Source organism: Oncorhynchus masou, unplaced genomic scaffold, assembly GCF_036934945.1.
Source record: "Oncorhynchus masou masou isolate Uvic2021 unplaced genomic scaffold, UVic_Omas_1.1 unplaced_scaffold_1225, whole genome shotgun sequence".
In the NCBI taxonomy this organism is placed as follows: Eukaryota; Metazoa; Chordata; class Actinopteri; order Salmoniformes; family Salmonidae; genus Oncorhynchus; species Oncorhynchus masou.
The window spans coordinates 131,450-147,090 of record NW_027002051.1 but is presented as its reverse complement, the minus strand read 5'-3'; the positions used below and the strand labels follow the sequence as shown (position 1 = coordinate 147,090).

Sequence of the window (15,641 nt, the reverse complement as noted above, 5' to 3'; positions counted from 1 at the left end):
GGGCTCTTCTGAGGATAGACAGCTCTGTAGCTCATAGCTCACAGCGTAGGAATGAAACATTGTAGATACCACAATTCGATGGGAGGTGGAGGCTAGGTGGTTCGATTTGAATTCACCCGCTTAGACACAGCTACTCATCCGTTGCTTGGGTAGCAAAAGATATCTTTGTCTTCAAACTTGTGTTGCGTTTTGGGTTCATTGACTTTTTAGACCTCAGCTGCAGCTTGTGTCACTTAATTCTTCACACACAGGTTTCATACCCTCTGGTCAGAAGTGGGCGTAACCGCCTTTAGGGCAATTCTCTGGGTGTACCAAATTAAGAGGCAAGGTCTAGGTTTTACTCAAATCCAATTTTAGACAACTAACTTCACATTTCATCTTCACCAAAACATTCTCTTTGATTTGGACATTTTCCACACAACGTACAATGTATAAACATCAAACATATACTAGGAAAACTCTTCGCGTTACAACGTTTTCGTAATAACGTCATCTATTAACCTTTAATAACAAAACAAAAATGACATACATTTTCATATTCCATCTATCGTCATGACCACCATTGTGGCTGACGCAAACCATTGTTACAAAGTCCCTTTATTGCATGTTTAATGTTCTGAAGTTGGTTCTCCATATTGAGGGGACACAGGAATGTTGTGTGGCCTAAGATTTACCAGGGGCATGAGGGGACATAAAAAAAACACATCTTCAGACCCCTAGATCTCTCCTCCTCTGTTGAGGTTGAGAGATAATCTGTAGGGTTGTGGTCTCCTGTAACCTGACCTGATCAGGACAGTCATGACACCCCCTTTTTGGTTTCAGGTAGAACCCTTTTGGGTTCCATGCAAAACTCTCTGTGGAAAGAGTCCTACATGGAACCCAAAAGGGTTCTACCTGGAACCAAAAAGGGTTATTTAAAGGGTGCAGTGCACTACATCGGGCTCTGGTCAAAAGTAGAACACTTTATAGGTAATAGGGTGCCATTTGGGACAAAGCTGTTTCTTTACAGTACATTTCAATGTCTGGGGTTTGACAAGGCTCATCGATCACTGGTTTCATGCGCTAGCTGACATGTGGAACAGCTCAGCTCCATACTGAAATCTGGGAGTGCATGTCATCTATCTGGCACAGGGGGGTAGGAAGAACAAGGTAGTGAAGGTTTGGCTAGCTGGGCTGGGTGGATCTAGCCAGGGATGAAATCACCCTCATTCTACACATAACATTAAACCTGTAGGTACTGTCAGCCTGCTGCTGGTTGCTGGCTGCTGGGGAGTAAGGCTGATTATTGGTGCTGTTGCACATTCTGGACAGAAATCTAAAACCCTAGGGCAGGGCTTTTATTACAGTTCCGCTACAATTTTCCTTTCTGCCACAGACACTTACATACATACTATACATACATTACATGCATCCAACTTTCCCCTTTGTTTTGTTGACATTGAGTGAGAGGTTGTTTTCCTGACACCACACTCCGAGTGCCCTCACCTTCTCCCCTGTAGGCTGTTGTGTCGTCTGTAAACTTGATGATTGAGTTGGAGGCATGCATGACCACGCAGTCGTGGGTGAACAGGGAGTACAGGAGGGGTCTGAGCACGCATCCTTGTGGGGCCCCAGTGTTGAGGGTCAGCGAATTGGAGATGTTGTTTCCTACCTTCACCACCTGAGGGTGGCCCCGTAAGAAAGTCCAGGACCCAGTTGCACAGGGCGGGGTTAAGACCCAGGTAATCCAGCTTGATGATGAGCTTGGAAGGTACTATAGTATTGAATGCTGAGCTGTAGTCAATGAACAGCATTCTTACATAGGTATTCCTTTTGTCCAGATGGAATAGGGCAGTGTGATGGAGAGGGCATCATCCGTCAATCTATCGGGGCGGTATGCTAATTGCAGTGGGTCTAGGTTGTCGGGTAAGGTGGAGGTCATATGATCCTTAACTAGACTCTCAAAGCACTTCATGATGACAGAATTGAGTGCTATGGTGCAATAGTAATTTAGTTCAGTTACCTTCGCTTTCTTGGATACAGGAACAATGGCGTACCTCTTGGAGCATGTTGTGACAGCAGACTGGGATAGAGAGAGATTGAATACCTCCGTAAACACTACAGCCAGCTGGTCTGAACATGCTCTGAGGATGCGACTAGGGATGCCGTCTGGGTTGGCAGTCTTGCGAGGGTTAACACACTTAAATTTCTTACTCACGTCGGCCACGTAGAATGACAGCTCACAGTCCTCAGGAGAGGCTCGCGTCGGTGGCGCACTGTGTTATCTTCAAAGCGGGCGAAAGAAGGTGTTTAGCTTGTTCGGGAGCAAGACGTTGGTGTCCACGATATGGCTGGTTTTCCATTTGTAATCCATGATTGTCTGGAGTCCCTATCACTTGCGTCTCGTGTCTGAGGCATTGAATTGCTACTCCATTTTGACTCTGTACTGACGTTTTGCTTGTTTGATTGCATTACGAAGGGCATTACTGGACTGTTTGTATTCAACCATATTCCAAGTCACCTTGTCATGGTTAAATGCAGTGGTGTGCGCTTTCAGTTTTGCATCGAATGCTGCCATCTATCCACAGTTTTTGGTTTGGATAGGTTTTAATCATCACATTGGGAACAACATCCCTTGTACACGACTGATGAAATCAGTCCCCGTGTCAGCGTATACATGTTATTCTCAGAAGCAACTCAGGACATATCCAAGTCCGCATGATCAAAACAATCTTGAAGCATGGATTCCAATTGGTCAGACCAGCGTTGAATAGACCTTAGCATGGGCACTTCCTGCCTATAGGAAGGGAGACTATAGGAAGGGAGGAACTATAGGAAGGGAGGAACACATCTGCACTGTGGAGCTGTTGTTCCATAGGCTGGGATCTGCACTGTGCAGCTGTTGTTCCATAGGCTGGGATCTGCACTGTGCAGCTGTTGTTCCATAGGCTGGGATCTGCACTGTGCAGCTGTTGTTCCATAGGCTGGGATCTGCACTGTGCAGCTGTTGTTCCATAGTTGTTCCATAGCTGGGATCTGCACTGTGCAGCTGTTGTTCCATAGGCTGGGATCTGCACTGTGCAGCTGTTGTTCCATAGGCTGGGATCTGCACTGTGCAGCTGTTGTTCCATAGGCTGGGATCTGCACTGTGCAGCTGTTGTTCCATAGACTGGGATCTGCACTGTGCAGCTGTTGTTCCATAGGCTGGGATCTGCACTGTGCAGCTGTTGTTCCATAGGCTGGGATCTGCAATGTGCAGCTGTTGTTCCATAGGCTGGGATCTGCACTGTGCAGCTGTTGTTCCATAGGCTGGGATCTGCACTGTGCAGCTGTTGTTCCATAGGCTGGGATCTGCACTGTGCAGCTGTTGTTCCATAGGCTGGGATCTGCACTGTGCAGCTGTTGTTCCATAGACTGGGATCTGCACTGTGCAGCTGTTGTTCCATAGGCTGGGATCTGCACTGTGCAGCTGTTGTTCCATAGGCTGGTATCTGCACTGTGCAGCTGTTGTTCCATAGGCTGGGATCTGCACTGTGCAGCTGTTGTTCCATAGGCTGGGATCTGCACTGTGCAGCTGTTGCAAGAGAGCATTTTTTACCGCCTGTCCACTGGTTTCAAAAACAATTATTGCTAGGCAGCTTAAACGTCTTTAATTCAACCATTATTGGGTTCAAATACACATTTAGATTTGTGAACAGCCATCCACAACAACCACAATCCGTAAGGTGCAAATAGTTAAATGAGAGCAGCAGTGTGATTCACACCAATGCGCTATGTAGACACAATTAAATTTGTGTCTTATTTCAAGGGTGATTTAAATGTCATTGAGAAAACAGAGAAGTGTCAAATACTTCGAACTAGCTACTATAACTAACGCATTAGTAACCCACTACAATCATGCAGTGCACTGTACAGTAAGAAAACAGTTAATCAGTTACACAGGCCTGCCCCGGTGACAATAATTTATAATTTATTTATTTCACCTTTATTTAACCAGGTAGGCAAGTTGAGAACAAGTTCTCATTTACAATTGCGACCTGGCAAAAAAAGTAATACATCCAAAAGCTTACATGTCACTTCTTGCTGCAGGAGCTCTGATAGATTGGAGGACGTTCTCCGGAAGTTGTCATAATTACTGTGTAAGTCTATGGAAGGAGGTGAGAACCAAGAGGTTTTGTATTGAAGTAAATGTACCCTGAGGAGGACCGAAGATAGCTGTCCTCTGGCTACACCATAGTGCTACCCTACAAGAGTGCTACTGAGGCTACTGTAAACCTTCACTGCAAAACAGTGTGTTTAAATCAATTATTTGGTGCCGTGAATATATGTAATTTAGCTTTATCTTAAAAGAACAACTTTTTTAATGTTTCACTATTTTTGTTTTTATCAAATTCACTGAAGAGGATGGTCCTCCCCTTCCTTCTCGGAGGAGCCACCACTGGACTATAACAACAACCTCCACAATGTGGATAGGGGCATGTTCCCTCCTCTGCTTCCATTAGTCAACAATCAACTCCTTTGTTTTTGCTGATGTTAAAGTTGTTGTTCTGGCACCACAATGCCAGTTCACTTATCTCCTCCCTATAGGCTGACTGGTTGTTGTTGGTTATCAAACTTTCAACCATGGGGTCGTCAGCAAACTTGATGATGGAGTTGGCGTCATGCAAAGCCATATAGCTGTGGGTGAATATGGATTACAGCAGAGGGCTGAAGACACACCCTTGGGTAGAAGCTAAAAGGGGGGACAACAGGCATCTTTAGCCAAACAATGGCATGAGGATTTGACTCAGACAGGACAGTAGCACCCAAGTAAAACACTTAATCCCAGGAGAAAAGCAAGCAGAAACAGTCCTACATACCAGTAGTCTTTTAAAATGTGTTTTATAAAATACTGCCACATTGTGGGCAGCTTGAGTCAATGCATAATGCAGTACTTGCATGCATTGTTGTGACGCTTTAATTTCAGGGTAAGCTACTGACAACTAAACAACAACATTCACATTCCTGCAACAAAAGTACAAAGTCAAGTATAATATAACAACCTAAATGGAATATAAAGTGACTCGAGTACTGATCATCCTAACTAGCCATGCATGTCATCATCCAACTAAACTGTGAGAGAGAAACCCAGTGTTCCCAGTGGATTCTGGTTTCTGTCCGAATGTGTTCTTTGCATCACATACTGTGGATGCATAATACACAACAGCTCACATGAGAGGAGGGGGATACAAGCCTTCATCTCAAGGGCCAGAGCCTTGGGAGGTAACAAAGCTTCATCAGACAAGATCACCGGCAAGAAATAGAACAGGCCTTCTACATAATTCATCAATATAGATCTATTCATTTTTGTAATATTGAGAGAGACACGGTGGCAAGTATAGCGCGAGAGAGCTGTTGGTTAAACACTAAATGGACCAGCTACATCTTTTATTATCTCTTTATGTGGGTTGTGTTCATTGGGAACAGGCAGGGAAGGGTACAGGTACTTGTTTGTGTGTGTGTGCGTGTGTGCATATGCACAGAGTGATGGAAAAAGTACTCAATTTTCATACTTGAGTAAAAGTAAAGATACCATAACATAAGTAAAAGTGAGTCCCCCAGTAAATTACTACTTGACTATACATCTAAATTACTACTTGACTATACATCTAAAAGTATTACCATTAGGTTTTAAATATACTTAAGTATCAAAAGTAAATGTAATTTCTAAAATATTCTTAAGTATCAAAAGTAAATGAAATTGCTCAAATATATTTTAGAATCAAAAGTAAAACTAAAAGTATAAATCACATTTCTTATATTTAGCAAACCAGATGACATCATTTTCTTGTTTTTTATTTATTTATGGAAAACCAGGGGTAAACCCCAACACAAGACATAATTTAGTCCGCCCACAGGCAGACTAGGGATGTTTTGTTCGTGAGTGGCACACTTTTCCTGTCCTGCTAAGCTTTCAAAATGTAAGAAGTACTTTTGGGTGTCAGGGAAAATGGATGGAGTAAGAAGTACATTTATTATTTATTTAGCCAACTTAAAAGTTGTCAAAAATCTAAATAAACTCGGCAAAAAAATAAACGTCATCTCAAAAGTTACAGTCAGTATCTGGTGTGGCCACCAGCTGCATCTCCTCCTCATGGACTGCACCAGATTGTATAGTTCTTGCTGTGAGATGTTACCCCACTCTTCCACCAAGGCACCTGTAAATCCCCGGACATTTCTGGGGGGAATGGCCCTAGACCTCACCCTCCGATCCAACAGGTCCCAGACGTGCTCAATGGGATTGAGATCCGGACTCTTCGCTGGCCATGGCAGAACACTGACATTCCTGTCTTGCAGGAAATCACGCACTTGATCAGCAGTATGGCTGGTGGCATTGTGCATTCCTGGTGTAACTCAGGCAGTTGTTGTTGCCATCCTGTACCTGTCCTGCAGGTGTGACGTTTGGATGTACCGATCCTGTGCAAGTGTTATTACAAGTGGTCTGCCAGTGCGAGGACGATCGGCTGTCCGTCCTGTCTCCTTGTAGTGCTGTCTTAGGCGTCTCACAGTACGGACATTGCAATTTAGTGCCCTGGCCACATCTGCAGTCCTCATGCCTCCTTGCAGCATACGTAAGGCATGTTCATGAAGATGAGCAGGGACCATGGGCATCTTTCTTTTGCTGTTTTTCAGAGTCAGTATAAAGGCCTCTTTAGTGTCCTAAGTTTTCATAACTGTGATCTTAATTGCATACCGTCTGTAGGCTGTTAGTGTCTTAAAGACCGTTCCACAGGTGCATGTTCATTAATTGTTTATGGTTCATTGAACAAGCATGGGAAACCCTTGCAATGAAGATCTGTGAAGTTATTTGGATTTTTACTAATTATCTTTGAAAGACAGGGTCCTGAAAAAGGGATGTTTCTTTTTTTGCTGAGTTTACATCACATCTGGATAGATAGTACTTATACTGTACAATATACATTGTGTTTTCAGCCATAACTATTCTAGAACATGAGCTTTTAAATCCACCCCTTAGCTACTTTCAGTCCATCCCACCTATCTCCGTAAACCACCATCTTATGATTTCCATGTGCCAAGTATTTTTAATCTGTGCTGTGATGTTTTACATACATTCTGAACCTGTCTAATCGCATGGTATCTACAGATTGCGATTTAAAGATAAAAGTATTATTATATTGTTGATTGCTAGACTATGGCTTGCTAAATCTCCCAACAGTGCTATTTATAGGGTTCATTTTAGATAAATGTTGTGAGACAGCCTTACAGCTCTCTGTCCTTGTACGTTTGGATTTAAGTGCTGCATTCGACACGGTTGACAATTATGTCCTTCTGGACAGATATCGTTTTTTGCTGAGTTTAGTAAAGTAAAGTACAGAGACACCCCAAAAAACGACTTAAGTCATACTTCAAAGTACTTTACACCACTGTGTGCATGTACACATGTGCATGTCTTCGAGAGAGAGTGAAGACCAGGACATCCATCTGAATGATGGGCAGCTCTGACAACACAGCTGCCTCTTCACTATGGTGACACCAACATGACATCTAACCTTTTCATCAGCTCACATGGAGAGAGAAGGAGCCTTGGTTGAGTTTGTATTTGTTCACACATGGCACCCTGTTCCCTTTAGAGTGCTCTACTTTTGACCATGACCCATAGGGTTCGGGTTACAATTAGTGCTCTATAGAGGAAATAGGGTGCTATTTGGAATGCAGATTGTGTTTGTTCACACAACAGGAAGTGAACAACTATACCAGATACTATACATGGATCATGATCAGTAAACTGGAGAGGTACACAATTAACTACCATAAGAATACTAGCTAATTTCAGTTTCAAAACATTTTGAATTTCATTTCCATTGAACATGAGCCTGATCTTTCAGAAAAATATGTTACTTGCTGTTGGGGATTAATCAGAATAGTTGGGCAACATAGATAAGATGTGTTATATTCATTATATGCTTCTGATTTACTTCTCATTTAGAATGTATCTTGTTGTACTACAGTGGTGGCCATTTGCAGTTATCCTTTCTTGTCCTGGGTTCAGTTACTTGGGCCGCAGAGAGGGGAGAGGTCAAGCTTGTCTTCATATGTTAACATATCTTTTAAACCATGTGAAGGGATGATTGAGGGGGAACCAATTATTTCTTGGCTCCACAATGTCTGTGTGCCAGTCACTGTCTCTCTGTGATCTTGTCCAGGGGGGGGTGTATTTGATATATGCTATTGGGTGAGGTAATGGTGCTGGTCCTGAGTGGTACCAAGAGCGAGATAAGAACATAGTTTAGGAGACAAAGCTGAACAATAATTTATAGCCAATGCTGTCTGGCTATGTGTGTCTTTGCCATAAAGGATTCTCAGTTGCAATGTGTAAGGACTCTCAGAGAATTCATTTATAGACACTGAATTGATCTGAGAGTCACAGGGTTGTGATGGAGCTCATAATAAATAAATATAGACTTTATGATAACTCTGACTTGTGTGGTGGTTTGGTCTCATGATTTGGTAAATACAGGAAATGTCCATTACAGTGCACTACATCAGACTTTCCCAAACTCAGTCCTGGGCCTCCGCCTGTTTGCACGTTTTGTTTTTTTCCCTAGTACTACACAGCTGATTCAACCCTGCATTACATGATAGTCATAATCATTTTGTAAATTAACTATGCCAATGACCAAGCTTCAAAGAGCATAGGGCCAGTCTGAAATCTGATTAGCATGGTCAAGAACACCTGAGGAGGTGGTGAATTTCCCGGGTAACCAGACTTTAATGAAAGCTACTTCTCACCACCACAATGTCGTTATAGTTAGGATCCTAAACCTAGACAGCCACTGATGATTTAAGATCCGATCCATGGCACACACACACCACAGTCTTACCCTGAACCAGAGAAACAGTTTATTGAAAGAAGCAATTCATCTGTAAAATACATGTACATGTTTCAAATATAACTTCTTTATCTTTAAATGCCAATTTCTATTTCTTACAAATGTACTTCGCTTTACAGAGTAATGCCAAATGTAGCAGACAAATTTGAAATAATGTAAGAATTGCCCTTCATATAGTATCACAAAGATTTTGAAATTCTAAAAAGTGATATGGCAGGAGGAAGATTGTTATTTTATTTATTAGAATGGAAATACTTTGAACGCCCAAGCCTAGCTAGTTGTCCAAGACTTACTTACATTTATGTCTGTAAGCTTCAGTTTAGAATATTTTACATCATTATTTGATATGCTTCTCGAAACAAAAGCTTAAATAAATCAAATAAAATGTTCCTACAGCAGCAGCCTATTTCTTTCTACTCTTCAAGTGACACTGTAAACATCAGATTAAGATGATGACACATACTTACTGGCAAATACTGGTTACCTGGCAACAGCATGGAACGTTCTCAGATAGTTGGAATATTTACAGCCACAGGTTCAACACAACATGTCATGAATGACCAGTAATATCAGATTGGGTATTAAATCAAATGTAACAAGTACCCAGTACCCAGTAATGTAGATTGCAAAAATAATAAATAACAATAATATATAATAACAAAAAAATATATATTATTTAAGACTGATGGGAAAATAAGCTAAGTAAAAAATATGACATACTGTACTTTATATAACAACAAGAAAATACAGATCCACTGAGATAAGATCTCTCAACCAGGTAGACAGAGAACAGCTGAACTTTACTAACTAGCTAATGACGTAACCCAGTGGGAAAAACTGATTGAAATTACGTATTTTCAACCAGTTTTGCCCACTGGGTATACCTATCCACTGTGCACCCACTGGTATTAGCCTGCCTGCCGTCTGTATTGCGCTAGCTAGCTGAATTGATGGTGATGTCTTTGTTGAGTTCCTTGTAAAGCAACAGCCCTATTCACAGCTCAGCTAACTGAACTGAAGCAATATCATGTTTGAAAAGAGGTGACATGGAGAGTTGAGCATGACGTCACTCTAGCGTCTGATGATTTAGGCAGAGTGGAAAAAAACAATAGAATAGAAATAGAAAGACAATAGAAAACAACGGTTGAAGGAAATAAATCAACGGATGAGTGTCTATCATCATCATCCTCAACATCATCACCATCATGAGAAACCAATACCATCATCTTCACCATCATCATCATCATATTCACTATCATCATCACCATCATGAGAAACCAATACCATCATCATCATCATCATCACTATCATCACCATCACCATCATGAGAAACCAATACCATCATCATCATGATCACCGTCATCATCATCACCATCATCCTCTTCCATCACCATCCTCTCCCTACCATAATCATCATCATGATCATTACCATCACCCTCCATTACCATCATCCTCCTCCATCACCATCATCATCATCCTCCTCCATCACCATCCTCCTCATTCACTATCACCATCCTCCTCATTCACTATCACCATCCTCCTCATTCACTATCACCATCCTCCTTATTCACTATCACCATCCTCCTCCATCACCATCACCATCCTCCTCCATCAACATCCTCTTCAATCACCATCGTCCTCCATCACTATCACCATCCTCCTCCTCCTCCACCATCATCCTCTATCACTATCATCCTCCATCACCATCACCATCCTCCTCCATCACTATCCTCCTCCATCACCATCCTCCTCCATCACTATCACAATCATCCTCCATCACTATCACCATCCTCCTCCATCACCATCATCCTCCATCACCATCATCCTCCATCACCATCCTCTTCTATCACCATCATCCTCCATCACTATCACAATCCTCCTCCAACCCCATCCTCCTCCATCATCATCATTCTCCATCACCATCATTCTCCATCACCATCATTCTCCATCACCATCATTCTCCATCACCATCATCCACCATCACCATCGTCCTCCATCACTATCACAATCCTCCTCCATCACCACCCTCCTCCATCACTTTCACAATCCTCCTCCATCACTATCCTCTTCCATCACCATCGTCCTCCATCCCTATCATCCTCGATCACTATCACCATTGTCCTCCATTACCATCCTCTTCCATCACCATCGTCCTCCATCACTATCACCATCGTCCTCCATTACCATTCTCTTCCATCAACATCGTCCTCCATCACCATCATCCTCCATCACTATCACCATAATCCTCCATCACTATCACAATACTCCTCCATCACTATCACAACACTCCTCCATCACCATCCTCCTCCATCACCATCCTCCTCCATTACCATACTCCATCACTATCACCATCATCCTCCATCACCATCCTCTTCCATCACCATCCTCCTCCATCACTATCACCATCTTCCTCCAACACTATCACCATCATCCTCCATCACCCTCCATCACCATCACCCTCCATCACCATCATCCTCCATCACCATCATCCTCAATCACCATCCTCCTCATCATCATGTTTATCCTCATCATCATCAGTTACATCACGAAACACTGTCATAAACATTAACAACAACAACAACAACAACAACAAATTTTGAAAAAGCAGTTTATGAGATTAAGAAAATGTAAGTTAAGGAAAGACATGCCGTTAAGCAAAATTATGCCCAACTTCTATCACCTGTACACAAAGTGTGTGAACTGGTCAAATAAAGCTTCCAGAGAAACCTTCCAAAGAAACCCTCTCTTCAAGATACATACTGCCTATTCCATCCATTATTTCACCAGGGTCTCACTTGAAAACTGTGGAGCTACCCCCGACACATCTGTAGGTGCAGTTTAGGTGCAGTGTAGGCAGGCACAAACAGAGAGGTCAGCCCCTGTAGAGAGGTCATCCTGGTGAAGTGTTGTGCCCCTGCCCCTGTGCAACTGTCTATTGTTGCTTCCCAAATGGTACCCTATTCCCTATACAGTGCACTACTTTTGACCAGAGCACAAGGCTCTGGTAAAACATAGTACACTATATAAGGAATAAGGTGCCATTTGGGATTGAGCTCATATACAAATCCCAAATCCTCCAGTCCTCCTCAGGATAGATGGGTGGGTGGGGCTTCGGCCAACCCAGGCAGCTCACCCAGTAGTCAGCTCTGAGTTAGGGGGCGGGTTAGGGGACGGTTCCAGAGTCTCAGCGATCTCCCCCAGTTCATCCAGCAGCTCTGTGAATGCTGGTCTCCTGAAGGACTCCATCTGAACACACAGAGAGAACATAAGGATCAGTATTTGGCCTTGTTTGGGGTTTAAATGTAACTGTTCACAAAGCGACTCAGAGTAGGAGTGCGTATTGTCGTGGAAATGTCAGTACTGAGAGAGACTTTGACATTCCTTCAAACAATCATCTTTATTCAATATCGATAAATTATTGCAATAATGAGACTAGTCAGCCCAACACTCTTGTCTGTTGGGCCGAGCAGCCTAACCTTTACAGACAATGCTGTTTCTTATACAGCTGATACCAAGAATGCTTAGTTCCAGCCCTCACATATAGATTGCGTTCATCTCCTGTGGTCATCTGTCTCTGGTGTTATTTTCCAGATACAAGGATGATGAGACAATGAGGGTTTTGTTCTGTTCCTCCAGGCTCTCTCTATCTCTGTTACACCCACCGCATCTTATCTATGGAATTCCAGCTGTAGGTTTTAGGCTCCTCTCAGTTCACACAGACATTTAATTGTCTTACTGTTTAGTTAAGTATTTAATCATCAAATATCTAACAAATCAGGTAAATATTACATTTTTCTATCACAGTATATTGGATCAGTTTTGTTTTTAATATAAAAATAAATATGATTTGGACAGGGAGGACCTGATCCTAGATCAGCATTTCCACCCTAAGACGCTTTGGGTACGATTCTGGTTTAGGAAATGACTTTCCTACACAAGCCTTTCCTACACACTTCTCAGTAGTTGGTATGGTCAGTCGTCGTGAACCGTTTAACCTGTTTGGGATAGGGGGCAACATTTTCACTTTTGGATGAATAGTGTGCCCAGAGTGAACTGCCTCCTACTCAGTCCCAGATGGTAATATATGCATATTATTATTAGTATTGGATAGAAAACACTATGAAGTTTCTAAAACTGTTTGAATGATGCCTGTGAGTAAAACAGAACTCATATGGCCGGCGAAAACCTGAGAAAAATCCACCTGGAAGTGGGAAATCTGAGGTTTGTAGTTTTTCAAAGCTTGGCTTACCGAATACACAGGCTTCAACTAGATGTCAACCGTCTTCAGAAACTTGTTTCAGACATCTGCTATAAAGGAGGGGGGAAGGGAGCTGAATGAGTCAGTGACCTGGCAGAGTGTCTCAGGTTCGTGACACGCGGTCCCGACACAGTTAGCTCTCGTTCCAGTGCTTTTCTATAGACAATGGAATTCTTCGGTTGGAACATTATTGAAGTTTCATGTTAAAAACATCCTAAAGATTGATTCCATACATCGTTTGACATGTTTCTACGACCTGTAACGGAACCTTTCAAGTTTTTGTCTGGACGTTGTGCTCGCTCCTCATGAAGATGGGTTACTGGACTGAACACACTAACAACAAGTGGCTATTTGGACATAAATTATGGACTTTATGGAACAAATCAGTCATTTATTGTCGAACTGGGATTCCTGGGAGTGCATTCTGATGAATATCATCAAAGGTAAGTGAATATTTATAATGTTATTTCTAACTTCTGTTGATTCCAACATGGAGGATATTTCATTGGCTGGATTGGGCTCCGAGCACTGTACTCAGATTATGCTTATTACGTAATGTAAAAACAAATTTGACACAGTGATTGAATTAAGGAGAAGTCTATCTTTAATTCTGTGAATAACACTTGTATCTCTTATCAATGTTTATTATGAGTATTTCTGTAAATTGATGTGGCTATCTGCAAAATCACTGGATGTTTTGGAATCAAAACATTACTGCACGTAACACGCCAATGTAAACTGAGATTTTTTGATATAAATATGTACATTATCGAACAAAACATACATTTATTGTGTAACGTGATGTCCTATGCGTGTCATCTGATGAAGATTATCAAAGGTTAGTGAGTAATTTTATCTATATTTCTGCTTTTTGTGACTCCTATCTTTGTCTGGAAAAATGGCTGTGTGTTTTTGTGACTTGGCTCAGACCTAACATAATCATATGTAGTGCTTTCGCTGTAAAGCCTTTTTGAAATCGGACCTGATAGGTAAATTAACAAGAAGTTTCTTTCATTTGCTGTATTGGACTTGTTAATGTGTCAAAGTTACATATTTAAAAAAAAATAGAATTTCGCATGCCGCCTTTTCAGCGGAATGTTGTCGAGGGGTTCTGCTAGCCGAACGCCTGCGTTAGAAAGGTTAACTTTCTACGTGTGGTCTAAGTTCCATAATGATTCAAATAGGCTACATGTCCCAAATTACTGCACAATTTGAACCGGCTCTGGCAGCGGGAACCGGCTCTGGCAGCTGTCTGTATACAGGATGTATTGTACTGTTGAAAGAACACTGCCGTGTGGGGTTCCAACTGGGGTAGTGCACACCTCAGAGAGTGTGTTGCCAACTCGTAACCTACTGAGAGGATCACCAACTTCAGTTAGGAAGTTGGTGATCCATGTGATAAGCATAGCATAAAGTACCAAGTCTCCTCTCAGTCTGTCCGTGAGGACCAATGGATTGTGTTAAATGCAAAGGAGAAATCTGCAAACATAATAAGCACATGGGTTTTACTGCCCTACAAATGCATGTACACTATATGTAAGAGAGGATGGCGTAATCTGTCCCCCTCTCTGACCGGTATGCAAATTGGAGGCGATCAAGAAGGTTTCTGGTGGTGTTGATTATGCCTTGATGATCTTTTCAAGAGATTTCATCAAGGGAGAGGTAAGAGCTACAGGTCTGTAATCATTTGATACAGATGGGATGAGAGGTTTTTGGGACAGGTACAACAATAGATTTTCTCGGTTGCCATGACATCCTCCTGCTGACAGGCCGGGGGAGCCACCTGTTTCAAAGCGGGTGAAGAACTTGTTTCGTTCATTGGCTGTAGAGAGGCACACCCTCTCGTCTAGGCAGGAATCGATACATTGCCGACATTTGAAAGGGGTGTTTGCCATATTCTTAATGCACAACCAGGCAGACCAAGAGCCTCCTTGTGATATTATCTGTTACACCTTATCCTTGTACTGGAGAGTCTCCCTGTGATATTATCTGTTGCACCTTATCCTTGTACTGGAGAGTCTCCCTGTGATATTATCTGTTGCACTTTATCCATATACTGGAGAGTCTCCCTGTGATATTATCTGTTGCACTTTATCCTTATACTGGAGAGTCTCCCTGTGATATTATCTGTTGCACCTTATCCTTGTAATGGAGAGTCTCCCTGTGACCATATCTCTTTCACCTTATCCTTGTACTGGAGAGTCTCCCTGTGATATTATCTGTTGCACCTTATCCTTGTACTGGAGAGTCTCCCTGTGATATTATCTGTTGCACCTTATCCTTGTACTGGAGAGGCTCCCTGTGACCATATCTCTTTCCCCTTATCCTTGTACTGGAGAGTCTCCCTGTGACCATATCTCTTTCCACTTATCCTTGTACTGGAGAGTCTCCCTGTGACCATATCTCTTTCACCTTATCCTTGTACTGGAGAGTCTCCCTGTGACCATATCTCTTTCACCTTATCCTTGTACTGGAGAGTCTCCCTGTGACCATATCTCTTTCACCTTATCCTT

The 15,641-nt window shown here is 42.3% G+C and overlaps 1 protein-coding gene across 2 annotated transcripts in view; it reads right to left on the bottom strand.

Annotated features, from left to right (window-relative positions):
- Positions 1 to 10,771: 10,771 nt before the first annotated feature.
- The window catches only part of LOC135529976 (dual specificity testis-specific protein kinase 1-like), a 47,811-nt gene continuing 42,941 nt past the window's right edge, over positions 10,772 to 15,641 (bottom strand). For both annotated transcript variants that reach the window (XM_064958372.1, XM_064958373.1), the window contains one exon: positions 10,772 to 12,116. In XM_064958372.1, the coding sequence (XP_064814444.1) occupies positions 12,000 to 12,116 (117 nt within the window). In that variant the 3' untranslated portion in view covers positions 10,772 to 11,999. The remainder of the gene's footprint in view (positions 12,117 to 15,641) is intronic.